Source organism: Dermacentor silvarum, chromosome 3 (assembly GCF_013339745.2).
Source record: "Dermacentor silvarum isolate Dsil-2018 chromosome 3, BIME_Dsil_1.4, whole genome shotgun sequence".
NCBI lineage: Eukaryota > Metazoa > Arthropoda > Arachnida > Ixodida > Ixodidae > Dermacentor > Dermacentor silvarum.
In genome coordinates this window covers 225,194,755-225,222,533 of record NC_051156.1, presented here as the reverse complement: position 1 = coordinate 225,222,533, position 27,779 = coordinate 225,194,755, and the positions used below count along the sequence as shown (strand labels likewise).

Genomic DNA, 27,779 nt, shown 5'->3' with positions numbered 1-27,779 from the left:
ATATGAAAGATAGGAGTTGAGCCGTGAAAAGACAAGCTTCTCTCATCAGGCCAAAACTCGAATATGCAGAAATAGTCTGGGATCCACATAGCAAAAAAGACATTACAGAACTGGAAATTGTGCAGAGACGTGCAGTGCGTTTCATCTACAACAAATTTCGAAGTACTGACTCTTCATCTGCTCTAATGGTAGCTAACCAAATTCAGCCCCTCCACATAAGACGAAAAATTTCTCGATTAAGCTTTCTTCATTCACTTCTTCATGGGAAATTTGGAATTTCTCCAGACCCTTACGTCACGCCCTCAGTTACACGGAAAACCCGCCACAAACATAATTTCACCTTAGCCCCCTACTTTGCTCGGGCAAACCAATATAAATATTCATATTTCCCGCGAACAATCACGGAATGGAATTCATTACCAGAAGATGTGTTTCAAAATGAAAATTTTGTAAATGCCATTGCCAACGTTGCATAAATTGTGTCCTATTCATGTTTTCCATATTCTGCCCCTCTGCTGTTAGTGACCAACCCTGTATTTTATTGACTTGCAGTATTGTTTCTTGGCGTTCCGTATATTCTGTTTTATTTTTGCCCATCCTGCTTGGACCAATGAGGTCTGCAGTATTGTGTAAATAAAAAAAAAAGAAATACGAAACCCTTCTTCATAGAGGTGTTCGACTGTATTCAGTGTGTCTGAAAAGAAGCAACTCCAATGAAATCTCAGCTATATGCTTTTCACGGTCCCTGTTTACCTGTAAATCGAGCGCATACGAGTAGTCGAGGCTGGACGGAGTACATGGGTTGCGAACGGCGCTTGCGCAGATCGACCAGCAGCTGGCGTTCGGCCTTCCCAGCCGCGAGTACTACCTGAAGGAGAGCAGCGAAAAGGACCGACGCGCCTACCACCGCCTCATGGTCGAGGTGGCGCAGCTGCTGGGCGCCCAACCCAGGGACGCGCTTCTCCAGATGGAACAGGTGCTCGCACTGGAGACCAAGCTGGCCAACGTGAGCGTTTCACTCGTCCATCGGAGTCATTACAGCCACCAGTTCCAGTAGCCTTTGTATATCCAGGGGCCGAGGCGAGGTCGGTCCCTATATGTGAGGCATCTGGAATAGAGCTGCAGGACTAAGAGACGATGGTGCAACTAGAAGAAACTTTAGAAGAAACTACGCAGCGGCGGCGTTGACGTAGAAATACTCAGTATAGCTTTCCTTTTTTTGCTTTCTTTTTTAATAGGGAGTGAAATAATCTCTTTATTTATCGAACTTGTGCGCAGAAAGCAACGCAGCACTTAACCCATTAGGGACCACCGTACTTTAAAACGTACAGTACCATTTTAATTTGTAAATAATTAAAGAATAAATATACTGTGTTCCTTGGTAGGCCATTTTGCTAATAACAGTCCTGCCAAGACGACCCCGTTGTAGTTTTTTTTTTTTTTTTTTTTTTTTTTTTTTTTTTTTTTTTTTTTTTACAGCTGCATGATGTATTTGATTCATCGCCAAACTTGGAGAAGTGCTGAACATAGCCGGTGCTGCCGTACATGCACCTTCTTTATTTTTTATCAAGCATATCATATGCTTCACGAAGCTGAGGTTTGTGTGGAAGTTCTAGAAAAGAATGAAGTAAACGATTGAAGCATGACGTTCCATATACAATACATATTTATATCGTCGAAAGAAAATGAATGTAGGTGTACTTTGTAAAGTACACTGGGCCTATGTGTATGCTAGAGGGGTGTGCTTGTTCTCGAAGCACACACGGTGGCTTTTCTACCATTATTTTTTTCTGACTATTTTTTGAATATATTTTTCTGACCAGAAACACTTCGGAGACCATCGCAGGTAAAAATATATTAAGGATTACATCAAGATTGCTATTATTCCTCCTGGTTCCTTTCTGGCTGCTGAGAAAGATGACAACGCTCTTATCTTCACAGTCAATAAAATAGCGAGCCGTGTTGCATTACATTTAGATGAATAAAAAAAGTCATTTGGATATCATATGAACATTATTTAAAACGGCAGATAAGTTATGCAGGATTTTATTACAAATTGGCAAATAGGTGGGAGGAAACAGAAAACAACAAAGACGATCTATATTCCTGTGCCAATTGAGATGAGTTATGCAATAAAAGTAGAGCAGCCCGCATTGAGGAACCAGACGAAGATCCCATCTCTTGAAAGGTTCGAAAATTCTAACAAAAATGTTGCCGACCAAATCATATAACAGGGCTGAAATGCAAGAACCGACTGTTATTGGAGGAGATGCCACCAGTCCGTTGAATGTTTCAGCTACCACTCAACCAAATGGGGGTTGAATGATTTAGTCTTAAAAACCTGCATTCATCGTAAGATATCACGTGGAAGTCTGCGTCAATAATATATTTTCATCGCGCGTGCCTCTGAAAGCAACACCAAAGTCCTTCCCCGTGAAATTATGCTACACACTTGAATAGTAAAAACACCTCCCAGCAAACAATATTCCCCACTAAAATGCTCATTTTGCTACCAGAAGGTTACGAGGGCTTACGCAAAGTCTGTTTGACTCTTCGCCGCTGTAAGCCTTTTTGTTTTTTTGAAGCTCCAAAATATAGCATTTACCATTTGGTAACCTACATCAGGTATTGCTCCCATAAAGGCCCAGTGCACTTTATAATGTACACTATTGTAGCGTTTCAAACAATAAAGCGGCACTCATGAAACTTTCACAATGTATTTACAGTCTGAAAATACCAACGCACACAAGAAATCTGCCAAATGTAACGGGTAGATATTTCTTGGTCCTTAATGGGTTAAGCAACAAACATAGTGGACCGAAGCCCAGTCGGCGGCTAATCCTGTCGTTCCGGTTTTTATGCCTCCGTCACCGTATACATTTCAGAGTAATATCGTTGGCACTGACTACAGTCTGATTAGACGCGCCTGTCTTGCTGTCGAACTGGCGACAGCGTTTACGAACTTTCAGGTACAACAAGCGCGTTTTTCACGAAATCAATAACATATGAGGACAATGAAAATATCGGCAAAGCTACAACTGGCAAAAAGTAAAACAATGTATGCGTGGCAAAATTATAATTGAAAGGCACGTTCCCTGAAGCTTTCCTGATACCTTTTTCCCCATACAAACCGATCGAAAGCCCTTATCAGATCAATGCACTTGATTGCCTTACGCACATGAATGCGCTCCCCTTTCATTGGTGTCCATAAAAAAAAAAGTCAAACTCTTGTTTTCCATCTCTCTTTCTTTTTATGTTCGTTCTCTCTCTCTCTCTCTCTCTCTCCTTGTTTCTTTCTTTTTTGAACGCGTCGTAGCGTCGCATCGTTAAAACGGTAGCTAAACCGTCAATGCATTGACTGGCGTGCTTCAGGCTGCCTCAGAAATTCTTGTGGCCATGCATGCGGTTAAAACGCCTTCAGACTACCGTAACATCGCATTGTGACGCATACCTTTATTTCTGTATACCACAGTGATCTAGCTTCATTATTGGCCCCCTCTGCATAACGCAGTTGTCGTGCTAACAGCCGCGTCTACGCAACGATAGTTATATTGAATTGAATTCTGGGGTTTTACGTGCCAAAACCACGATTGGATTACGCCGTGGTGGGAGACTGTGGATTAATTTGGACCACCTTTAACGTGCTCCCAATGCGCGGGACACGGGCGTTCTTGCATTTGGCCCCCATCGACATGCGGCCAATACTTGATCCCGCGACCTCGGGCTTAGCAGTGCAACACCAATGCCGCCACCACGGCGGGTTGCGCAACAAGACCCGATCACGTATTTATGCCTGCTTCGCGCTGGCCGCCTGGTCTTACGGACCCCTAAAATCGGTCACCCAGGCACCATTTTCAGAACGCTCCCACAATGCTCATGCCACGTTCTTGGGAATTAGAACTGAATAAGATGGTGGATGGATTAAAGTGATTGGTCTTGAAAGTGTGCACAGTATTTAAGCCGCTGTCCTTTTTACAATGAGTCTTGTGGCAATTTTTTGTAAAGGAAAAATCGCACAATGTGTTTGATCTTGCTTCTCCACAGTAAGAGCCCTTCTGCAGAAAAGACCGCTTTACTAAATCCTTCAGTTTTTGTAGGTGATACTTCGTATACTTCTCTGGGTTTGTTTTTGTGTACGACGATATAGCGGGTGTAGTCGAAGTGTTTTTGTACATTTGATAACGGATAGAGTTACCACAAGAATGACGAAATCGTTTGAACAAAAAAAAAAAAAAACTCGGTGCTCGAATGATCCATTGAGCGAAATGCACCTCCACTATAACGTGAAACCTGGAGAGGTGCGAAGCATGCAGTGATGCACCACTAATGGGTTCATACCCCCTTAAGCAATGGCGCATACCCCCGTAAACGCGGCCTCCCCATTACGACGACAGAAGAGAAGTGAAATTGTCATCGAGTCTCTTAATGTCGGTCTACTTACGCCGTAGCACACCTGCTTACTTAATCAGCTCATGTTTACTACAATTCATATTGCTACCAAAGCCGCTCACCTTACTTCGTATGAAATTGCTGTGTTGCTATCGCATTCATTGCTTCGCCCTTAGGGCGAAACTGTGACATTTTTTTTTTCATTTCACTGCTTCGTTTTTGACGTAAAGGAAACTATAGCATCTCCTCTCGCGCACCCTTGCTGCGCAATGTTACAAATCTTACATTGGCTTATTGCATATTTCCTATTTATTTGAAATGTACCAGCCACTTATTGGGCCGTTGTGGATATGTGCTATTGTATCGCCCGCTTCTTGGTCCCCCCGCGTCGTTGGTATGCGTCATTGTATGGAAATCTTCATCATAATCAACGCGTGGACAAGCTTCTTGGCCAATTCCTCGTTATTGGTCATACAGTATGGAGATCATTATCATAATCAACACGTGGCGACCACCTGAAAGAACTCAAGTGAAGAAGACGTGCCTCCGTCCAGCGGCATCGCCAACGCTCTGCCCGCTCTGCTCGCGCTGTTGGTCGCTGGTGTCTTTGGAGACGGTGCTCCACGCTGCCTCGCCGTTCTTGGAACTCGTATAGCGTCCTTGAAGGACACCGCCAATAAACCGCTTCTCACTCGTTTGTGTTGGCACGAGAGAAGTACACGTGCGAGAGAGCCAGTCGAATATTGCTGTAATTGCGGATGTATTGCACTGAAGTTGTACAGCCAATAGAGAAAAGAAAAAAGAAAAGCGCTTGTGGCCTCATGGTTAAGGTATCGGGTTGCGGCGCTTGGAGGCATCCTGCAGCCGGGTGCGTTTCTTTTCTTTAAGAGTGAGTATAGGGATGTACTCAGCGAGAGCACGACCAGCGACCGACCTAGGCGGAACCATGGAATAGGAGGCAAAAAAAGCTTTACCTTTAAAATGAAAAGAAAAAGGAAACAAATCGAGCCTTGACATTCTCGTTTCCGGTACGAACACTCAGCCGATAGCAACGTCGAAACATCGGTTCCCTGCGTTCGCTACGATGACCTGTAGCGCATTGCATGTAGTGCCCCCAACCCTCCCTCCCGCGCTGCCTTCGCACTTTCTTGCTTTCGCGTGGGAGATTGAGTGGCAAGCTCCCCTTACGCCCGATTGCAAGATACACCTTTGGTGCCGGAGCACAGCGTCGCCCGCCTCCCTCCCTCCCATACCCCCACTCCTTTCGCGCGACGGTCGCGTTTGCTTTCGGCCGTGCGTTCGCTCTCCATGATAGCGCGCGCGTCCCCCGCGCGCTTTCGCTCGCGCCTACGGCGCGCGGCGACGATTTTATCGCACTTGGAATCTATACGGAACCTCACGGCGACGGCGATGGCGGCGGCAGAAATCCGGTTGAAGTGTCCATATAATTGCTATCGCAATAAAAAGAAAGAAAAAAAGCGCCAAGGTAGAGAGCACTCGCCTTTCCTGTCATCGCACGGTATAGCGGGAATGAAGCGCACTTTTTTTTTTTCACAGACTACCATAAGAAACTTAGCAAACCTCCCCCCCCCCCTTCCCTCCCCACCCCACACACCATTTGCCTACGGCTCTCTGATATCATATATCGCACAACCTAATGCCTGTTCTATCTCTCTCTTTTTCAGATCTCTGTGCCCGAAGCGGACCGGCACGACACAGGTTCCATCTACAACAAGATGACGCTGCGGGCTTTGTCTGGAATGGTGCCTGTGGTAGGGGCATGCGTAGATCTTCATATTTTTTTCCAAATATTAATTTGCGCTGCAAGCATGTGCAGCTAAACGATTTTTTTTTCACCTGCGAAGTGGGGTAAGCGTACATATTCATGAGGTCAACACTCCGTATACGTGATCAAGACGTAGACAGTCTTGACCTATTCATATTTTGCACTCACTTAACCAGGCAATAATATTGCGAGTAATGTCCTTTGCATGCTACCAAAGCGAATCCCCAGGTTTGAGGTCTGGATACTTCTCATTTCAATTTATTTTTAAAATATTTTCACCACGTTGGACATAACTCTAACCGATCTGTCGTTCTTTAATTTTTTGCTCTCGCTAAATAAAAGTGCTGCAGTATGTTGTTTTCTTTTGCCACTCTACTATTCGATTACTCTGTTATGTGCGCACTTATTCCTTATGTTATGTGTTATGTTAAGTGTTATGTGCACTTGTATTTTTTGTCCTCCTCATGGCAAATGATATTTTTAGCCCAGTTAAATCAGTGTCGTTTTGTATTCTAGCAGTTTATACTAATCGTAATTGTAATCGCCCTTGATTTTAGTTTGTAGCTCATTGTAATTGTTATCTTAATTACATTGTATTGTAATTACTTAATTTTACTTTGTAATACTCTTAATAGTAAAAGTCTGCGGTATGTGCCCGTCTGCTGTGGTCCCTTGGGGATTGGCAGTCTTGTCAAATAAATAAATAAATAGTAACAGACGATGAACGTATCCAAGCGGATGTAATAAAACACCTTCTCCCCCTTAAATGATTCGCATCATTTTCTCCTCCACTGTACATAGCTTATAGATGCATACTAAACAGAAAAAGAAACGCTCACGCAGTGTCACAAGTGCGTTCACTGAGCACAGCACCATCATTTCACGTGGAGAAAAGCCTTATCTGCAGCGCATCTCCGGAGCCATATCTGTTGCTGCATGCGGTCCCTCTTAGCCCCGGCGCAAAGCGACTAAACTACAGCCCCTCGCAAAGCTTGTCCGCGTGCTCACGGTGGTTTCCTGCTCTGGCACTTATTCCGACCCTTCCTTTCCTGCTGCGATCGACGTGCGGCAGTTCAACTGGACCGAGTACCTGTCGGTGTTCCTTCCCGTGGAGGTGACCCCGGACGAGCCGCTGGTGGTCTACTCGGTGCCTTACCTGCAGCAGGTCGGCCAGATCCTGGTCGACACCGACAAACGGTGCGCGCTGTTCCCAGTTTGTCTGACCACTGCCCAGTGATGCATTGCTATTTGATCCGTACTAAAGTTGCTTGGTTGCACCCGAGTACTGGCAGCGTCACAGCCCATCTATGACAGTCTAGCAGATTGCCTTCCGAAGGTAACTTATGCTTCGCGATTTAGTACGAATTCTCGACACTAAGTTGCCAATTGTATGCACTAGGTATACGAGAAGAAATTAGGAAGGCGCAAAGAAAGAAAATAAACATGTATTGAAGCTAACTTTCTGTAATGAAAAAGGTAGTTTGGTGTTTAAAAGCATTTAAATGTATGTATGCACCAGAAAGGTTAAAATTAACAATACGCCCCCCTCTTATTCCGAGGGGATGCTCATATCATAAACAGTTAATGTTATCTTTGCAACGTTCAGAACCTCACCGATAAACTCTGACAGGAGCAACTTCGCACCGGTGGACTTACTTACACCTGACAAGAAGGCACGTTGGTCCGAAAGCAGGCTTTATCAAGGCTTGATAGCGGGCTAGTTTGGTTCCATGTTACCGTGAATTATTACGGCACTTGCCTTTCTCTGCCCGTGTCCCAGTGGAGTTCGCAGCAACAACACTACCTCCTCAAGGTGATGCAACTTGATACCACAGAATAAAATAATCGTCACGACGAATAGCATTTCAGCCGTTGACAAAGTGCAACCACAGCTGTGCTGGAAAACTAGTGACGGAGAGTGCGTGCGCTGTCGCAGGACGCTGCACAACTTCGGCGTGTGGCGCCTGGTGAACTACCTGCTGGCCTACCTGGACGGCGAGTACGCGCACAAGCGAAACGCGTTCCGCAAGGTGATGCTGGGTGTGTCGGCGGACAAGGTGCGCTGGAACCACTGCGTTGAACTCGCCAACAAGAAGATGGGCATGGCCGTCGGCGCGCTTTTCATACGCGACAACTTCGACCCGCACAGCAAGGAGACCGTACGCCCCTTCCTTCCTTCCTCAGCAGTCTCTGGCGTCAGACATTTGCTCCTGGTGGTTCAGTGTTCGTACACACATTTAAATAGACTAACAACATAGCTTAAACATGCAGCCTTGTAAATGGGGTACATATAAAGTTTACATGACCTTAACTATGGTAGATGTAATCGAACGTGCTTATGAATAAATATGCTCTAATGTGAGTAAGCAAACGTTGGTGAAAGTAAATGAACATTGTGCGAAACCTTCACAGAGCGCTCCGTGGCGTAATTTCATGTTATTGGGAGAGATTCCTTAGCTTTCACTATTCGCAGTACTGCTAAGGCTCAACTTGTGTTTGTACAAAATTTCAGTTTGTCAAAGATATTGCTTAGCTGCTCCTGTATGCACTTAAGTCCTGCACTTCAATAGTCTCCAAAATTTCCTTAAGACTATTTAGTGCCTTATTTCTTCTCGCGATCTATTTCACTCTTTGATATTAAAGCGGCGGTGAACGGTTCATTTCCGCAAGAATTCCGAAAAGGAAAGTGAACGTTCCTCCACCTTGCGGGCTTCACGCAAAACTGATTTGCCATCGTGGCAAAATATTTCGCGTCTGCGAGTGCAGTTTCGAGACAATAGCTGATGCACGGAAAAGTTGAACGTCGCTGTATCGGTTTCATGCCTGTGGTGTGCAGGCGCTGGAGATGATACACAACATTCGCGAGGCTTTCAACGAGCTGCTCAAGGAGAACGACTGGATGGACACCGAGACACGCAAGGTCGCCGAAGAGAAAGTACGTCATGCTATCTTTGTGCTATATGCTGCAGTACAACGCGACACGAGTCGCCTTCCTTATACGTTGACGCAGAACGAAGATGTGCCACCTGTCGGCAAAATTAAAGTTTTTATACCAGGCCAACAATGAATATATAAGTACACTACATTCGATGTAAGTAAACCTAGAGCGTCCTTTCAGCCGAGGTATTTTTTTTTTCTTCTGCAAAAGCTAGCTGATATGTTCAACCGTCGAGCTGTTTGCCAAAAATGTATATTTTAGAAGGGTTGTAAATTGCTGGTACCTTGTTGGTGCCTGCATACGTCACGTATTTGGGGTCAGCATTGCTCCCAAGTATTCTATGAGCGCTTCTATGAGACAAACTCCCTCCTGCCGTGCAGTTTAAAAATGTACAAGTTCGTTAGCTGGTTCCGATCCGTGATTACAGAGCCTCGTCATTCTGTGCAACGTCTCATTACCGCTACAATCATGTTTCCTTCTACACATCGTAAGTAAATGTTCCGAAACATTTACACGATTGTTCATAGCCTCTTGTCTTTTTTTCATTACCAGGTGCTAGAACCACACCTCAGTTTTGCTTTGCTCTCTGCCACAAGCTATCAAAGACAGGTTCCACATAGATGCCAATCAACTGACAGTTCTGAAATGTAATTAAAAAATGATGACTGCAATTAAAAAAAATTATCGCAACCTCGTTTTTTCAGCAAGGAGCTGAGGCAGCAAATAACTGAGTTTTACTAAAAACCTGACACTCACACCCTGTACGCCCTACCATCGTCTTGCTGGTCGCGAAGCATGCGACACACACGAAGCGCGAAACGTATTGCTCTCAACGGCAGTGTCACGTGACCGCTATAAAGCATCTGCTTCCTTCTCTTTGTATGCCCACAGGCCAACGCTATGAATGAAAGGATTGGCTACCCGGAACTTCTCACCAACCCGTACGAGCTGTCAAAGGAATATGACTCGGTGAGCCGCGTTTGTTACGCTTACTTACGCTTACGCTCTCTATAAGCACTGCAGCAGTCAGTGAGGATTACTGATTGCAGCTGTTATGTGAACTGCTTTGTAACGTCAGTAATCTAATTCATTTCTCCTTCTTGCGAGGCAGCGCTTAGCTGCTTCCAGTTGTTACCATGCTGCCGTTGAGTTGCAGCTTCATTGCCCTGGGTTGCCATCATTTGGATCGCACTATCGGCGCTCACAACCTAGGCATGTCATGCTCGTTCACTCCTTCTCTATTTATTTAAAGATCACGAGATAGGCGAAAATGACCCTCAGGGTGAACGAGACATTCCTTATTGGGCAATACCATGGAATATGCAAATTTGACCACAACGTCGTGCCAAATCAATCCGCTTATTCAGGACGCATGCGCGAACTTGTCTTTGAAAAGTACTTTAAAGGGCGGCGACGCGCAATAACACAGTGACCGCCCCGGGATAATCGGTTGCCCTGTGGTCGTTTCTTGTCGGTCCTCATAAATCATTCGCGGTGAATTTCAAACTAGCTGCCCTCGTCATCTTGCTACTTTTCGGGGCGCAACTCGGCTATGAAGGGTCACTTGAGTCCATCTCTGCCAGACAGCGCGTGGCGGTGTTCGTTCGCCCGAGCGCCCCCGTCACGAGGCATTGATAGCGGTTTTGATGGGCTATCGCAGTTGGTGGTGCACGAAGACCTGTACCTGGACAACGTGTTCAACATCCTGCAGTTCGAGGCCACCCGCAACCAGCTCAAGCTACGACAGCCCGTCAACAAAGAGAAGTGAGCAGCTCTGATGAGAGAACCACATATTACGCTGTGTTTTGCTTTCCGCGCATGCCTCAGCGCACAGGGTGGGAGCGGGAGTGGGTGGGAGTCAAGGACAGCAAGTAGCAATGGAGACGGATACAAACAGACGAGAACGAGCAAAGGACCCGGAGGACACACAAACCACGCATGCGCGGACGCGATAGGTGCGGGTGTACGCAGCAGCAGGTGGCTCCGGCAAGATATCCTTTTGACGCATCGGCGTCCTCGTTTACACGATTCGGTTTTTATCGAGATAAGTATTTGTAGCCACTAGTGCCACCTCGAGTCGAGATCCGCAGTGCAAGGGCAAGGTAATGGTTCGCAACACCGCGACGCACTGCTGCCCTCTCAGTGGCAACAGCCCTACTTCGAAAAAGCGTTATGTCTCTTCCGCCAGTGACCCGACTCGATCGGCCCGCGGCTTAAATGTGCATCAGGTCAGCCAGCCCTGTGCCACGCTGGTTGACCCCACCTCTAGATCAACCTACACGCGTTTATATGAACGCAACGACCTGTTTTTGACGCGGTGACAGAGGGCAGCACTACGCGGTTATGACGATGCACCGCAACCGTTTGACCGCTCCTATGCAAACATTTCTCTATCGCAGAGCTGCGAAACTGTTGAATTCTCTCTGATGACTCTCAACTCACACCAAAAATGCAACTGACGACAACGTAGTGCAAACATTCTAGTTCAGTTAATGCGCTCTTTCTTACGAAATGTGCCTACAATACCGTTATAATTATTGACACTTTTAGAAACCGTCAAATGAACGCAGCAGGCTTTCTTGCGCGAGCACCAGTGCCGTCGTAAGGTGCGGGAATGACCTGATCAAGGTGTGTTGGTGCTGTTCTCTGATAAACGCGCACACGGAGTAACTTACGGCACGCATACCTATTCCAAAGAAGTGATATAGGTTTCGACTAAATTCAGAGTTTCTTTCAGCCATAAAATGATGACATCTTGCCCGAGGTTAAGCCAAAATATTCACGGAGGTCTCGCACAGTACACATTTTTGTAGAATTTTTCCTCATTTCATCCAACTTGAGACGCACGGAACGACAAGACTTCCTTTTCCCGCATCGTAATGCATCGGAACCAAACGACCCGCGACGACGGTTCTTTCGAGGCGTTGGTTTAGACACGCCATCGTAAGCGCAGTTCTGCTTCCTCCCTATTTGCAGATGGACTACGGAACCAGCCGTAGTGAACGCATTTTACAACCCAAACAAGAACGACATCGTCTTCCCGGCCGGCATTCTTCAGCCTCTCTTCTACAGCCACCATTTCCCCAAGTGAGTCCCGCTCTTTCTTTTGGCCATTAACGCCGAAGAGCCAAGAAAAGCGCAGCGTTGAGTCGCATAAGAGCAAGCAAGGATAGGGCACTGCGTTTACTTGCAGGCGTCACGTGCCGAAAAGCCTTACTGCGCAAGTTCTTGAACTTATACGGATCATTAGGCCACAGTCACAGCAGGCGCTACATCACTGACACACCAATGAGGCCCGATTTCACTATGATGTTCAGAAGTGTTCGTATCATCACTAACTTATATGGGCCCTTCCTAGGCAACCTACACTGCTCGCCATAAAGGTATATGCGAAAGCGTGTGCAGTATGAAATATAATGACTGTCCAGCGGTTCCAAAGGCTACGATGCCTGGAAGATGTGCTTGTTTTGATGCGTAAAACTCGTAAATGTAAGCTTGTTCTCCTGTTTAGCTAATCAACGGCTGCTCTGGAGAAGCCTTTAGGCAGACGGGATATAGGCCGCTTGTGCCAGCGAACAACAAAGTGCAGTTAATGAGTTTCTTTACCCGTGTAATATGGTGTGGTGCAAAGCATGTGGGTTTTATTAAAACGGCGCAACTGTTACTACTTTTGTGTATAAAGTAATTTCAACGAAAAATTTGCTTCCGCTAATTATGTATCGGTTCCTTTAAAGCCCAATAGAATAGCAGCTTCAATGCTAACCACGCGTTTCTTGTAATCATTCTGCTCAGTTAATGACGTAACGTAGCGCATGGGCACAACTACAAAGAAGACACGAATACATACGTCAGCCGCTCTTGTTTGCCGTGATTTCATGAGGTCCTGGGCAGAAACAAGGACAAAACGACCCATGAACTGCTCCAAGCATTTTACATATAATAAAATAAAATTATTGCATATGTGAGTCAAGCCTTCGTTGTATTGTAAAAGCTAATCACAGTTTCTTTAAATCTTTCATATGATCTTGCTGGCTTTGATAGGCGTCCTCTGTAGTCTGTCCGTTGTTGCGTGTGCGTCTACGCGATGGCAAAAGCATATCGCTGCTTTTCTAATAAAGTTGTTAGTAGCTCCTGTGACGCGTATCTGTGTCTTCTTTGTGGTTATGGCCGTGCACTACATTAGGTCGTTAAGTAAGCACCAACTATATATCCCAATAACATTTCATCCCGCAGTATATCCTACTCAGGCTTTACTAATGCTCAGACTGCACCTGGATGTGCGACGACTTGCGAGTTTACCGGTTATTTTACATCGGCTGTAGAAAGCCAGCCTTAAATACAGGAGCGAGGGAATCAATGTAATACATTGGGGCTGTGCGCCTGCGTTTATATATAGCACACAGGTCGTGACGACACCACAGCTTCGTCATTGCTCTTTCACCTAGCGTACTCACAGGGTAGTTAAACGTCTCTTCATGGCAGTGGTGAGGGTGGGGGATATAATTACGGCCGTTATAAAACAGCCGAGTCATTCCGCATTGTAATGGCCGAGAGTACTGCATGCGGCAACTGCAGCTGCGAGGAGACAGTCAGGCACCACCTGTGCGAGTACCCTCGCTACAGCAGCGTGAAAAAAACTCCCTACTGCGCTAGATGGACTGGACGATCGCCTCTTCTCGGAGGAGAGAATCCTGGCCGACACTTGCCCAGATCGTACTCAACTCAGGGGTTCTTAAACGCGTCGCTTCGCTTCCCGACGACATGCAGACTTTATAACGGACTGTTCTGTGCGCGATGCATCACATCCTGTGCGCGCTTTTTTTTTCCCTTTCGTTTTTTTTTAAATTTCATTTTAGGTGCCCTTCCATAGATTTCAGTCCCTATACCACTCACCCCAGCAGAGAGTAGCCGGCTGGTTTTACACTGGCCAAGCTCCTTGTCTTAATTTCTCTTTTTCCTCCTCCTCCTACTGCTCCTCTAATTGCTAGTCTTCAAACAGCGCACACATCATGTTCGCCTGATAATGTGCATACATTTAATGTAATAGCGACCTTTAAGTGGGGCCAGAGCCTCGTTACGCTACAACATACCTTGTCCTGCGTTTGGGGAAATGGGTAGGGTTATTTAAATTATGTCCTCGACCCATAAGTTGACTATAAAATATGTCCTCTGGTCATTTCCTCCGTTGCCAGCCTTTTCCTCATGAATAAAATTGACTGATTGATTCATTGATTATCTGTTGCGCAGGTCCCTCAACTACGGCGGCATAGGGGTCGTCATAGGTCACGAGATTACTCACGGCTTCGACGACAAAGGTAACAAACGAGGCACTATTGTAAGGTGAAGTATGCGAGTCCGGATATTGTGTATATAGTGAATTAGGAGTGTACACTGAACCCAGAGAAAATATTATGAAAAAAAAATACTCATACGTGTAACAATAACTAAAACCTTTTTTTTTTCTCGTCATTTTACTGACGTGTCGGCCGGCGGTCGAGAAAGTCTTTTGAAAGCGCTCGGCAACACAACATCACGTGTCCAGAAAACAGCGTTCATAAAGTGTACTGTCGCTTTGCTTCCATGCTGAAAACAATCGTGCTCTCCGTTTCCCATGTTTCAATCTTTCGTTTATTCTCTTGTTTTAGTGTATAGTGTTTGTCTCGTTGTACGGGAGACGAAATTCACACTTTTGGAAAATTTATTTGACCGGAAGAATAACAAATCCGCCAGAAAGAGGCTGAAAAAAAAAAGTTGTGGCTAGGCACCTTACACCGACTATCCCGGAGATAGCACATGCTGCCCCGATCAGCGCCTTCTTAATCCGGACCATTTAAAACGACAAGCGAGAAAAGTAAGCGTCCACAACCCGCCGCGGTGGCACAGTGGCGTTTCATTGCTGATCTCGCACGAGCTCGCGTGGGTTTCGATCGCAGCCGCGGCGGCGGCATTCCGATGGGGGCAGAATGCAAAAACACACGCGTATACCGTGCGTTACACAACGCGGCTAAAGAACCCCAGGTGGTCGAAATTGATCCGACGTCCCCCGCTAAGGCGTGCCTCATAATCGGATTGTAATTTTGCACGTAATACCCTATAATTTAGTGAAACGTCAACAAAATACCTCCCCGAATTTTTATTTAAATACTCGCGCGTACGCACGTCGATGGCGTAGGTCGGCAGTTCGACAAGGACGGCAACCTGCAGCCCTGGTGGAACAACAAGACTGTGCAGACGTTCCGAGAGAGGGCCCAATGCATGGTGGACCAGTATTCCAGCTACGTCCTCGAAGACGTCAACCTCAACGTAAGCGCTCCTACGCCCGTCAGGTTATTTCGGAATATTGTGTAATATACTCTGCATCTGTAGCTCCCCTGACACGCAACACGTGCATCTAAAGCATGTGCGAACTCCTTAGAGCTACTTCTTGAATTTATTTACCGCGCTTTACAACGGCCACCCTATTATTATGGCCCCAGGTTACCCGTGAGATGAGCGGGGTGTTCGGCAATGAACCTATATATAGTACCGCAATGCCTGGATACGGAAGGCAAAGATAACAAATATAGCTAAGGAAACCAAGATAAAACATTAAGTTTCGGCTACAATGCTAGACATTTCAGTAATGGAAATCACACACCCCATCAACGAGGCGCCAACGCCGGGCCAAATTCCAAAGCCGACTTATCAGCTTCCGAAAACAACCCCACGAAAGCAAGGACAATTAGTTAGGGGCCCTCTGGTGCGCCAGCGAACGCCGGTTGTGGTCCAAAGACCGAGTCAGAGCCCAGAGTTGTCAAAACACAACAAAATATACTCTTCAAACAAGGTAGTTACATACACACGTGCACACTTCGGCTAGACACATCCCAATACAACTCAGATGGGTATTAACAAAACACTGGAAAATAATTAACGACAAGCACTAAGAGTCCCACACGTAAAGTAGAGAATGAATAGGAACACAAAGTGTCCAATGGTATTCGCCCGTGCTGGTCTTGAGCCGGACGATCTCGGCGTAGCTTGAGGCAAATCTCGAAGAAGGAACTTCTTCCGGAAATGCAGACGCTCGATGAACTCGTCAGTTAGCTTGCCGCGGAATCCCCTTCTTCCGCAGACGCTCAGTCTTCACGTCACATCTCTTCACCGGCGCGGTCTGATCCCCCTTCTGATTCCCGCACGGCGCTTTTATTGCCTTCGCCGGTGCTGCTCGAACCTTCCTATGGAGTCGTGATCCCGTAGCATGAACAAAGGCTGGGAATCTTCTAGTCATTAATCGCGTCTTCGACTGCGGCCGTCGGAGCGTCGTCGAGGAGGGTGGTGACTCATCCGTAGGCGCACGCTCACGCTGTAGTACTCGCTCTCTCTCTCGACTCTCCGGGTGAGAGGGTGTTTCGGCGCGCGCGCTCTCTCTCTCATTACCGTCGCCTTCGCGTATCTTGTAGCTTCTAGACTCAGTTGATAGCGTCGGCTGTCTGTGGCGTATGCGCTCTCTCCCTCTGTCGAAGCTGGCGCGGGGCCAGCTTGTTCCTTGCTGGCTTGAGTGACGCGCGGCGCGCGCTTAGATTATGCGCTCTTTTGTGACACTCCTTCTGACTGCATCGCAGATCAATGGCAAGATGACTCAGGGAGAGAACATCGCCGACAACGGAGGACTCAAACAGGCGTACAGGGTGAGTGGCGCAAATCAGGTCCTTTTCTGTTTCCGCATGAACTGCCTCGACAATTGGATGCACACGTGGTAGGCCACGAGACGCGCACCCGATGCCCAATGTTTGTGTTCATGTCTTACACCTGGAGCAGTGGTGTCATGAGTGCCTAATATATGCAAGACTCTGGCTTATACCGTTCCGCGTCGACGCACTACCACTCGATCCGCCTCAATACAGTGATCAGCTCTGAAATCTTTAATAACCTTCCTTACTGAAAGTGACACTGTATCTAAGAATTAACACTTTGCATATCTGTGTATTATTACTCTGTCGCAGCCTCCTGTGTGGATTTAGATTGATTTGTATGCTGTTTTTCTTTTCTATATTGACTGTTGTTGTTTAAGCATGTTTACGAAATGTGCTTTGTTGCCAGACCATTTGTTTGCTTCTTTTTCATATCATCTCATGTTATCATCCTTTGCTCATTTGAAAAAATACTGTCATGTTGCACGGCGCAGCCGAAGGAAGAGGAAGTAGAGGAGTGCGCGAGGAGCTGTCCACTGCCTGTTGGCCTTGGATGACCGTCCTGTCACTTGCGCTACGCTAACCAGCTATCATTTTGTAAATAAACCCATCCCATCCGTTACAATATTGTTGGCGGAGAAGCCGGCGACACAGCAGTTGCAAACATTTTCAATGTCGTCAGAATAAACTTCACTCACTCACATTATTCCGCCCAGGCACAATAAACGTAGAAGACAGAAAAGGTACCATCTCAGTTAATTGGTGAACTCGGTGCGTTCACGCATGCAGTAACGTACCAGGTGTGGCTATTCAGTACTTTTCGTTGCCTATACGACGGGAAAAGACGAGAACACACGGGACAAAGGCCCCCCTGTTTTTATCCGCAGGCATATAAGAAGTGGGTCAAGCAACATGGTGAGGAGCCCCTGTTGCCCGGCATCAACCTCACACACGACCAGCTTTTCTTCCTCAACTACGCCCAGGTTAGTGCCGAGCTTTTATTGCGATAGTAATTGTGAGGGCACTCGCCGTCGGCGCCGCCGCCGTGCTAGGCGCATGCGGTCCCGCCTAGCCTGCTCGGCCCACGTTATAGGCCACGTGATCTGGTGGAGGTGCGAGGGCAATCATGCAAGGTTGAGCCGAGAGGGCTGGTTAGGGTGCCTCGAGGCAACGCCTCCCAAATAGCACAACGCACTTCGATCCGTGACGACATGCTACCTTGCCCGACTGCCATAGAAACTAATGGGGACGCTCGCAAGTTTTGACGTCACCGCTTTCGTCACGCCGGGCTTGGCGATGGAAATTTCGGCCCAAGCAGCATGATGTCACAAACAAAATCGAGCGCACAGGCCTGCTATCCTAACAGGCACTGCTCGAGGCACCCTCGGGCTATTGGCTTCCGCGCGCCGTCTTCCCGCGCACCCAGATCCTTGAGGAGATCGGACTCGCCCCCACCAAGAACTTGGCTAGCAACACCCAAAGAAAAAGGGGAGAAGCTCGTCGTCGCCCCATTGCCCCGCAACGTTCATCCCGTGCACAACGCAGGTCGTCGCAAGGCAAGAGCGTCGATGATACTAAAGCAAATCCACAAGGACAAGATCGAAGCAAGCTTCGTGGATGCCGCCGCGTACCGTGACGGCAAGGCTTATTCAGTTTCCGTCGTGGACAGGCTGGGCAAAGTCATCAACTGTGCCTCGCTTCGGACGACGGACCCCGAGGTGGCCGAGTTAGTGGCCATTGCACTCGCCATGCAAGACGGTCGGAGAGACAGGTTGTATAGCGATTCAAAAGCGGCCATCAGGGCATTCCAGAAACACGGCGACAGCTCCACACACTCCATCCTTTGGTTCCCTGCCCATGTCGGGGCGATCGAGCGAGTTCCTTTGAACCTCAACGAGTCTGCTCACGAGGCTGCGCGTGGCTTTACCGGCCGCCCTGCCCGCGGATCGGACGAGTCTCCCCACGGACACAGGGACGCTCTTATCACGCACAATTAAATTACTAAATTCTTTTACGTGGAGAGAAGGGTATTCCCGCCGCCTCATTCCAAGCTAAGCAGGCCGCAGGCGGTCACGCTCAGACTCCTGCAAACTCCTACCCAAATCCTGCGTCCCTTAACAGCATATATCCTGACATTTATTTACCCGAATTGTTCTTGCGCAGCCTGTGGTGAGGCTGCTACTTTGTCTCACATGCTCTGGGAGTGCAGGTCGTTGGGCTCGAAGTTCACCAAGGAAGAGTGTAACGCGTTCCTGCGAAGTCCCGTCTTTGAAGACCAAATCCTGGCTGCCCAGCGCGCCCGTGATGGGGCCGGCAGGCTAGACCTGTCGGTCTCGTCGTGGGATCAGCCGGGTGGGCGTTTTATCGCATTTTGCTGGACCCAATAAAAGTTTGTTCACTCACTCCCTCACTCACACACTCATTTCACGTGATCAAGTCTGCCCCGCCGAATGCGTATACGCGGCGATCACGCTGTGTGGATCACGTGATTTGCCGCAAGTGCGCAGAAAGCGAGCAAGCAAGGGCAAGAAGAGAAGGCGTGTTCTGTATTTCTGCGCGCCCGGTGTGGGAAGACACGTGATTTGCTGAGTTTTGGAGGTGCGCACAGTTGAAGTGGCGAAAAGAGCGGCTGCGCGGAACGCTCACTTTGGTACATGCACCCCGCTGCTGCCTCTCACCATAGGCCAACGTGTTGCTCGCAGTCATCGAGCGAATCTCTGCTCACGTGTGTTTAGGCGCGTTACACAACAGAAATGAGCTGACGGAGAAATCGTCCGAGGTGGGCGGCGTCGCTAGTCCAGGATGCCGTGGGCCTAAGCCGATAGATAGCTTGGCCATGCTCACCAGACGATGCTGGTCTTCAGCTAGGGCTTGTCAGCTGGGCCTCCCACTGCTCGACGGTTTAGTGCAATTTTTACAGCCCACAGAAGTAGGAGCCCACCCGGCGCGGTAACTCAATGACTACGCCGTTGAACTGCTGAGCACAAAGTCACGGATTTGATCCCGGCCGCAGCGGTCGCATTCTGAGGGGAGCGGAACGCAAAAACGCTAGTGTACCGCGCACTGGGATAAAAAAAAAAAAAAAAAAAAAACAGATGGCCAAAACTATTACAGAGTTCGCCACTACGACGGGCCTCATGCATAATCAGATTGCGGTTTTGGCACGTGAAACACCATAATTTAGTTTTTTAACTACGTCTCTTTGTGTAATAGCCTAAAGATTTGCCATCGCCATCAGAGCTTTACCTTGCATAGCTAAAAATGCAACTTTTTTTCCCCCCATGGGCGCATGTACCAATTTCTGCTGCCAGCGCCCATGAACGGCCACTAGTAGATTCATTCACCTATGTTATTTATGTCCACAACAGACGATCAGTTATGTATAGTTCAGCGAGTTGAACAACGTAATTCTGAAACCGCTGACATGCGACGTGACCCGTATCCGTAAATACAGCTGGCTTTGCCTATGAAGTCGAGTACCTCACCCGAGCGCAGGTCCGCGCGAGTGACCGCCTGAAACCACGCATCGCTCGCGAATTGCTGGATCAAGAGTGCCTTCCCCTGAAAAGTTTCTAGCTAATTCAGCTAGTTGAATAACGTAATTCTGAAGCCGCATAACATGCAACGTGACCCTTATCCGCATATATATCTGGTTTTGCCATTCCGGAAACGTCTTGGGTGCCGATCGCCAAACTGATCTGAGTTGCATGGCGAATGTGTTACTATGCAGTGCTCTTGCCACAACGATGACAGAAAGCCTAGAATCGTTCTTTAGGATTCCTTGCTTAATTTCCTCTCTCTTCGCTCCGTACCCGTCAATATCAGTGTCTCGTTCCTGCTCTCTATCGTGACCGTGCCGTGCTCATATTGTTTTGCCAGATGCGCCAGAGCTAAGTTGCCCACAACTTCACAATTTATTACCGCACGCTATTCTCTAATATATATATATATATATATATATATATATATATATATATATATATATATTATTATTTCAGACATACTGCCAATCCCAACGGGGATTTTAGCAGGAAGGGCATACATGTAATAAGTATATTACACAGGTGTAAAAAAGGTTGAACATGTCACAAATATAAATTGGGAGTGATTACAAAAGGGTGTAGTTGCGCGTACAATGATTTAACAAGCACATAGATTATAACATGTGTAATGAATGAAGCAATTATTACGGGAGTTACAAAGTGCGCGCCAAGTTGGAACGCACGTAGTGAATGAATATGTCATACAGGATTTAATCAATGTCTTTATACAGAGGAAACGGTAGGTTAGAATGCTACAAATAGTTTATATTTGGGAAATACGTAGGTAGTTTTCAAGAAGTGATAGGAATTTATCTTGGTTATGACAAGTAGTTATATAAGTAGGCAGACTATTCCATTCCCTTATCGCCTGCGGAAAAAAGGAAAACTTAAAGCAGTTTGTTTTGAACCGGTATTCCTGAAGAAAATGGGGGTGTTTATGACGTGAGGGTCTAGTTTCTGGGTTAGATAGGTATTTGGTGCTATCAATACGAAGCGCATTGTGAAAAAGTTGAAACATCATTTTCTGGCGTGCGAGTTTGGCGCGATTTTGGAGGGTTAGCATTCCGGCTTTTTGCATTAGTTCGGTGGGGGAATCAGATGTGCGGTATTTGTTAAAAATGAACCTTACCGCTTTTCTTTGCACGCTCTCTAGTTTATTAATTAAGTTATTTGTAGGTGGGAACCAGACGATGTTAGCGTATTCAAGTACTGGTCTAACAAATGTGTTATATGCTAGAAGCTTTGTTGGATGCGGTGCTGAATGGAGGCGCCTTTTCAGGAAGAATAGCCGTCGTAATGCAGATGAAGTTACGTGATTTACGTGTGCCTCCCACCTCAGGTCATCTGATATGATTAGTCCGAGATACTTGTGTTCTTTAACTGCGGTTAGTTGGGCGTTGCCGAGTGTGTAAGAAAAGTCTGATATAGTGTTTTTCCTGGTTATTCTAAGCAAAGCTGATTTACCTATATTTAATGTCATTTGCCATTCCATGCACCATTGTGATACTGATTTTAGGTCGTTTTCGAGGGTAAGGTGGTCATTTGGACAGTTTATTTCTTTATATACTATGCAGTCGTCAGCAAAAAGCCTAATGTTAGTATTAATAGATGCGGGTAGATCATTAATAAAAATAAGAAATAAAATTGGGGCCAGGACACTACCCTGAGGCACACCTGATGTTACTTGGGTTATTTCAGATTTTTGGCAATTAATTTCGACAAACTGTGTACGGTTTGTTAGGTAAGCACTGATCCAGTCACTAATTGGTCCTTTACCTAATATTGATTCAGTTTTTATAATTAGTTTTTTATGGGATACTCGATCAAATGCTTTGGAAAAGTCAAGTAAAATGAGATCTATTTGTTTTTGGTTGTCAATTGCTTGTGATACTTCGTGTATTAATTCTGTTAATTGAGTTACTGTAGAAAAACCTGCGCGGAAACCATGCTGGAATGGTGATAGAATATTTTTTTTCTCGACGTAGGTAGTAATGTGTTTAAGGATGATGTGCTCAAGCAATTTGCATGTTGTACTGGTTAGTGAAATAGGACGGTAATTGGAAGCGTCTGTTTTGTTACCTCCTTTGTGAATTGGGATTACCTTAGCATGTCATAAGAAGCCAACAAACAATAACACCAAGGACAACATAGGGGGAATTACTTGTACTTATTAATTGCATTAAAGAAATGATAAATTAATGGAAAATGAAAGTGGGTGAAGAAACAACTGTCCGCAGGTGGGGAACGAACCCACGTCTTCGCATTACGCGTGCGATGCTCTCACCATTGAGCTACCGCGGAACCGTTTTCCCATCCACTTTTTGGGGTATTTATGTTTTACAACTAGAACTAAACCTGGGAGTGTTAGCCAGCGCCACCACTCACAAACCATAGGGCGGATGTGGAACATCCTTTCTGCCGCAGGCGTCACGAGCACGTGATCTTTTTGGGTGATGGCAACTGGTCAATAAACCCACATATGCTACCTGAAGGCATCATTGTTGCCGGATTCGAGCCCTCGTTATGTAATGAACGAGAAGAAAGGGAACCGAGGGGCCCGATTTTTTAATAAGCATGTCATAAGAAGCCAACAAACAATAACACCAAGGACAACATAGGGGAAATTACTTGTACTTATTAATTGCATTAAAGAAATGATAAATTATTGGAAAATGAAAGTGGGTGAAAAAACAACTGTCCGCAGGTGGGGAACGAACCCACGTCTTCGCATTACATATACGTAGATTCATACTTTTTCTTTTGCGCTGTGTACTAAACCGGAAAGACAGCTCTGTTTTCCGCGCCGCGAAAGCTTGAGAGTTTATGCGGCGCAGTAAGCGCACATCGGAAGGACAAGAAAGAGTGCACCGTGGAGCAGAAAGGTGCGTTAGCGCAATGCGTCGGGAAGGTAACTCAACAGGTTCCATTTTTGTGCATCAGATAATACATTGACCAGACGGGATGTTGCATTAATGAGCGACTTCGTGAACTTCGATACGCCAGTCAACAATCACAGGTAGCAGGTCACCTTGCTGCGCATTGTAGGAAAAGCTCATGCGCACCGCCATTTGATGAGATGCTCGGACGCCGGGGTGACAAATATGTAAGAGAGGTTATAGAAGCGTTTTTTATAATCGCGGGAGGAGAAAAGTGTGTCAGCTGGCATACCATCTGTTCAGCTAACTGAAGCTGAATTTTTTTGTGCAGAATTCTCCACGAAAACCCTGTAATTTGTCGGACTGGCTTTCGTGAGCATCAGCCATCTTCATGTATTTCCCTCTCTCCCTCCTTCCCTCTTTCTCTTCTTTTCTTTTTACAACGAAGCTGTTTATGGTTAAGGTTCTATGCATTCTTCTTGTCCGTCAACAGATCTGCGTGTGCAAAAACTCAGCTCCCGAATTTGATGCAAAATCGCTTCATTATATGCAAAAGCTTATACGTCTCATCACTTGGATACGCATTTTTTGTAGATTAGTTATAAATAGGCACCATATTCAAGTTCAGTAGACTCTAAGGTAGATAATAAGGGTTTCTTAAAGATTTGCCGCTGTCCGACCCACGTCGGCCATGTGTACGCTCGCACCGCCCTCTCTTTGTCGTCGTTCCGAGGGCATTGCGTGCCTAGTTTCCTTCCTTGTAGTCCTCGTCTTTTCTTTCCTCTCGCCTCTCACTGTTATCTTTCATTTCGAGTTTTTGCGCTCCTAAGTATCATGTTCAGTAAACACCAACTCGCCCAAGAAGAAGTTATGCTGAAGTTTCCTTCCGCTCTCCCGGCGTGGCGGTCCCGTCGCGTGTGTCTAGTTTCCTCCGGCTCCGCGAAGTGCACAGTAGTCTTCCACGCGCATGTATGCCGCCGATCAAGACCGCCAATCGAAATAAAGATGTGTGTGCGTGTGTCTTTCTTCGGGATGACCGCCGTCGCCGCTCAAGAGAAATAAAATTTGCTCATACCTTTATCTAAATTCTGTCGCTTCTACGTCGTGTGCTAAACTGCTTCGCTGGTGATGCACCTTCACAGCAGTGGAATGGTGCGTGATTTTTATTATTTCAATCTGATTCTTACCCTTTACATATACCTGCATGGTCTGTAACTAATAAACCAGTTCTAGGTTTGCGCAGCAGTCGTTTGTCCGTGTTTTCTGTTTCCGTCTTTTCATCTTCGTACACATAGCGCAAGAATAAAGTATAAACAGCCACCAACTATAGCCTTTTTCATGGCCTTTTCGATCTACGTGGAATTTACCCCTCCGCAACGTTCCATAACGCAGTTAGATGCTTCTATTACTTCTGTCTCCTTTACTTGTCCTTCTTTTTCTTTCAGATTTGGTGCGGATCTATGAGACCCGAGGAAGCCCTGAACAAGATCAGAACTTCAGTCCATTGTCCAGGACCGATCAGGTTAAGCCAATTTTCCTGCAGCGAATAGCGAGGCGGACAATCGTCGACAGATCAAACCGCTCGCTAAAGTGACTCAAGGAGCACTCAGTGGTAGCACGCCTGTTTGGTCTCACTGCTTTTCCTTGGAGAAAGAAGAAAAAAGAAAACTTAACTTGCTTATAGGAAAGGAAAATGGCTGAACACACACACACACACACACACACACACACACACACACACACACCACAACACACACACACACACACACACACACACACACACACACACACACACACACACACACACACACACACACACACACACGCACACACACACACACACACACACACACACACACACACACACACACACACACACACACACACACACACACACACCGCACACACACACACACACACACACACACACACACACACGGCACACACACACACACACACACACACACACACGCCCACACGCACACGCGCGCACACACACACACTGACGATGTCTTGGAATTTCAAGCTCGATTATTTCCTTTCTTTTCTGTGCATGTGTGTGTGATCGTTGTTAGTTCTTGCCACCACTTTGTGCGCCTGGCTTCGTGGACATCATGGCAAGACCTGGAATACTTCTTAGACATCAGAAAGCGGTCATAAAATGAAGTTTTAGCTCGACGCTATCTTTTTCTTCTTTTTTTTCGAACGCGTGTGAAACGTAGGTATATATGCTCTCCTCGGGCAGTCGCTGAACTGATCAGAACGAAATGTGTTGCATCCAAGAAGAAATGTTGAATTCAACCGACAGCTGACATATGTACAGGGTGTTCATTTTTAAGTTTTACGGAATTTTTGAAATCGCCTGTGGCAGGTAGCGTAAAGCCCAAACCACATGAGAGCGATTTTGTGCGCGACGGCGACGAGCGAAGGCTTCGAGCGACGAAACAGACCGTCGAGCGAACAGATCGCTCGTTCTTGTCGCTCGATCGCTCGGTTCTGGAAATCTAGAATTCATCGCTCGTCGCCCGGAAGTGCTAGGAGCGACAAGCCAATAGCGTGAAGCCGGAACAGGATGTACATCAGTCAAGTGCTACTGACTGTCGTACGGAACGAGCAAACGACTAAATTTTGATACGTGCAAGGAACCTATATAGTGCAAGACATTTAGAAATATTTATGCTGCTCTCTACAGTAAAACACATCAACTTAAATTAATAAAGCACGCGTTACTCCAGTTTCGGCGCGCATTTGCTGCCCTCATACCGGCAACACCGGAGAGACGTCGCTCAAAGTCGTCGCTCGCGTGCGTACGGTACGACTTGTAGGCGACGAGCGAACGCGACAGCCATCTCCATCGCGTCGCTTGTCGCTGTCGCGCGCAAGATCGCGTGCATGCGGTTTATACTTAATTCTTATCATTGAGCTGGGTTATTCTATGAGGCGGACATTAGTAGCACGAAAAATCAAAACACAAATTCAACTACTTACCAAAAAATCACTAATTAACTTCTTAGTTAATTGCTTTACGACATATACTGCAATTTACGAATTGTAGCCGGTCAGCTTGTTGGGCGTCTTTACTTGGAATGAATTTCCAGAATGACACCAGTTTGGAGGTATGCGCCATCAAACTCGCCGTAAAAATGCACTCAATTGTTCCACTCACTTTTTTACCAAAATGCTCTTTTATACATTCAAGCACAAAAGTAACTGGAACTCCCATGTATTTCGTGGGAAATCATATCTCGAAACTGGCGTCATCCTGGAAATTCATTTCAAGGCGATGATGCGTCTTGCACAGTGTAGCGCACTTCTGTAAACTGCAACTGTTAGAGCATCTAAAGTGGACAATTTTTATAGATGAAGTTACAGCTGGCGTGAAAATCTTACAACGTTTAAGAGGGCTTTGCAAAAATCCTACTCAAATATTAGTGGTACATTTCTTTGTGGTGTATGATGCAACAATTCTGCCCGCTTTTCATGTTTTATTATTGCAGTTTGCACAATTGCGATATTGCTTTTTGTTGCCGACTTACCACGTTGTAAGCTTGATATCCGAGTTTATTAGGTTTTGCAATTTCCAACAAGTTTTGTAAGAAACTCTTCATCCCGGTCCTGCAAAAGTTGATGTCTATCGAAGCTGTTGAAAACCACCACTACACTGCTGAGGGAGGCATGCAATGCTTTATGGCTCTAAAGTAATGGTAGTAGTGTTATTTTAGAGTAATGGTAGGAAGGAGAGTAATGGTAATTTCGATAGCACTCCCATAGCGGTGCTGCAACAACATTGAAATCAGTTGCTATAGGCTGGTTATTTTATACACGAAAGGCTATAGGGACGTCACACCCCACGTCGCAAGCTGGCGTCGCCGCGGCAGCTTGCGCAACAGTAATCTTTACTGGGAAACGTATGCGGGGAGCGCGACGTGCTTCGCATTGCTATCAGAAGCGCCTCATCATCAATTATGTGGTTCGGATGCTTGTTTTGAGCTTGTTCTTTAATGAAAGGTATGCTGTTCTGTATATTGTATGCGTGATTCCGAAGAACTTATGCGCTGTTCGCTTCACATTGCTGAGTGCTTGTAGCCTCTGCCTTACGAGCGTATGAGCCATTGCATTTTTGCTTGCTTACGGGGGTATGAGCCATTGATGAGGACATAGTTTTCTGTCGACGGACGCCAAAAACATCCCGGGATCTTAGCCACAGACAAATAAGCCGTAAAATGACGGCCTAAATTAAGAATTTGCTTCATGCAATCAATAGATTCTAACCTTTTCTTTTAAATGCAACAAACCTGATTAGAATCGGTGCTGTGGTTGCCGAGAATATTTCCCAGTTCCCATGTATTTAAATAGGAGCCCTCTGTGCATGAACGCACTAAATTGTAGAGGACGCCCTTGTGAACGTCAAAGTTGACCTAGCACAAATGGACATTGAGCTTCTCGGTCTCCCTTAAACTTCTCGTTCATTGCATGGCGAAGGTCTCAACCCCAGCGGCCCTGATACCTTGAGGTAGCATACGACGGTTTACTACACATGCACAAATACTCAAGAAAGTGGACAGCCACGGCCGT

At 46.4% G+C, this 27,779-nt stretch overlaps 1 protein-coding gene across 1 annotated transcript in view; it reads left to right on the top strand.

Moving 5' to 3' along the window:
* LOC119445242 (neprilysin-1-like) overlaps window positions 1-27,779 on the top strand; it is a 35,993-nt gene that overhangs the window by 6,964 nt on the left and 1,250 nt on the right. The window contains exons 3-15 of the mRNA XM_037709564.2: window positions 824-1,006; window positions 6,075-6,161; window positions 7,248-7,372; window positions 8,112-8,334; window positions 9,012-9,110; window positions 10,005-10,082; window positions 10,774-10,877; window positions 12,090-12,200; window positions 14,361-14,428; window positions 15,286-15,416; window positions 16,718-16,783; window positions 17,674-17,769; window positions 24,650-24,726. Of these exons, the coding sequence (XP_037565492.2) occupies window positions 824-1,006; window positions 6,075-6,161; window positions 7,248-7,372; window positions 8,112-8,334; window positions 9,012-9,110; window positions 10,005-10,082; window positions 10,774-10,877; window positions 12,090-12,200; window positions 14,361-14,428; window positions 15,286-15,416; window positions 16,718-16,783; window positions 17,674-17,769; window positions 24,650-24,726 (1,448 nt within the window). The remainder of the gene's footprint in view (window positions 1-823; window positions 1,007-6,074; window positions 6,162-7,247; window positions 7,373-8,111; window positions 8,335-9,011; window positions 9,111-10,004; window positions 10,083-10,773; window positions 10,878-12,089; window positions 12,201-14,360; window positions 14,429-15,285; window positions 15,417-16,717; window positions 16,784-17,673; window positions 17,770-24,649; window positions 24,727-27,779) is intronic.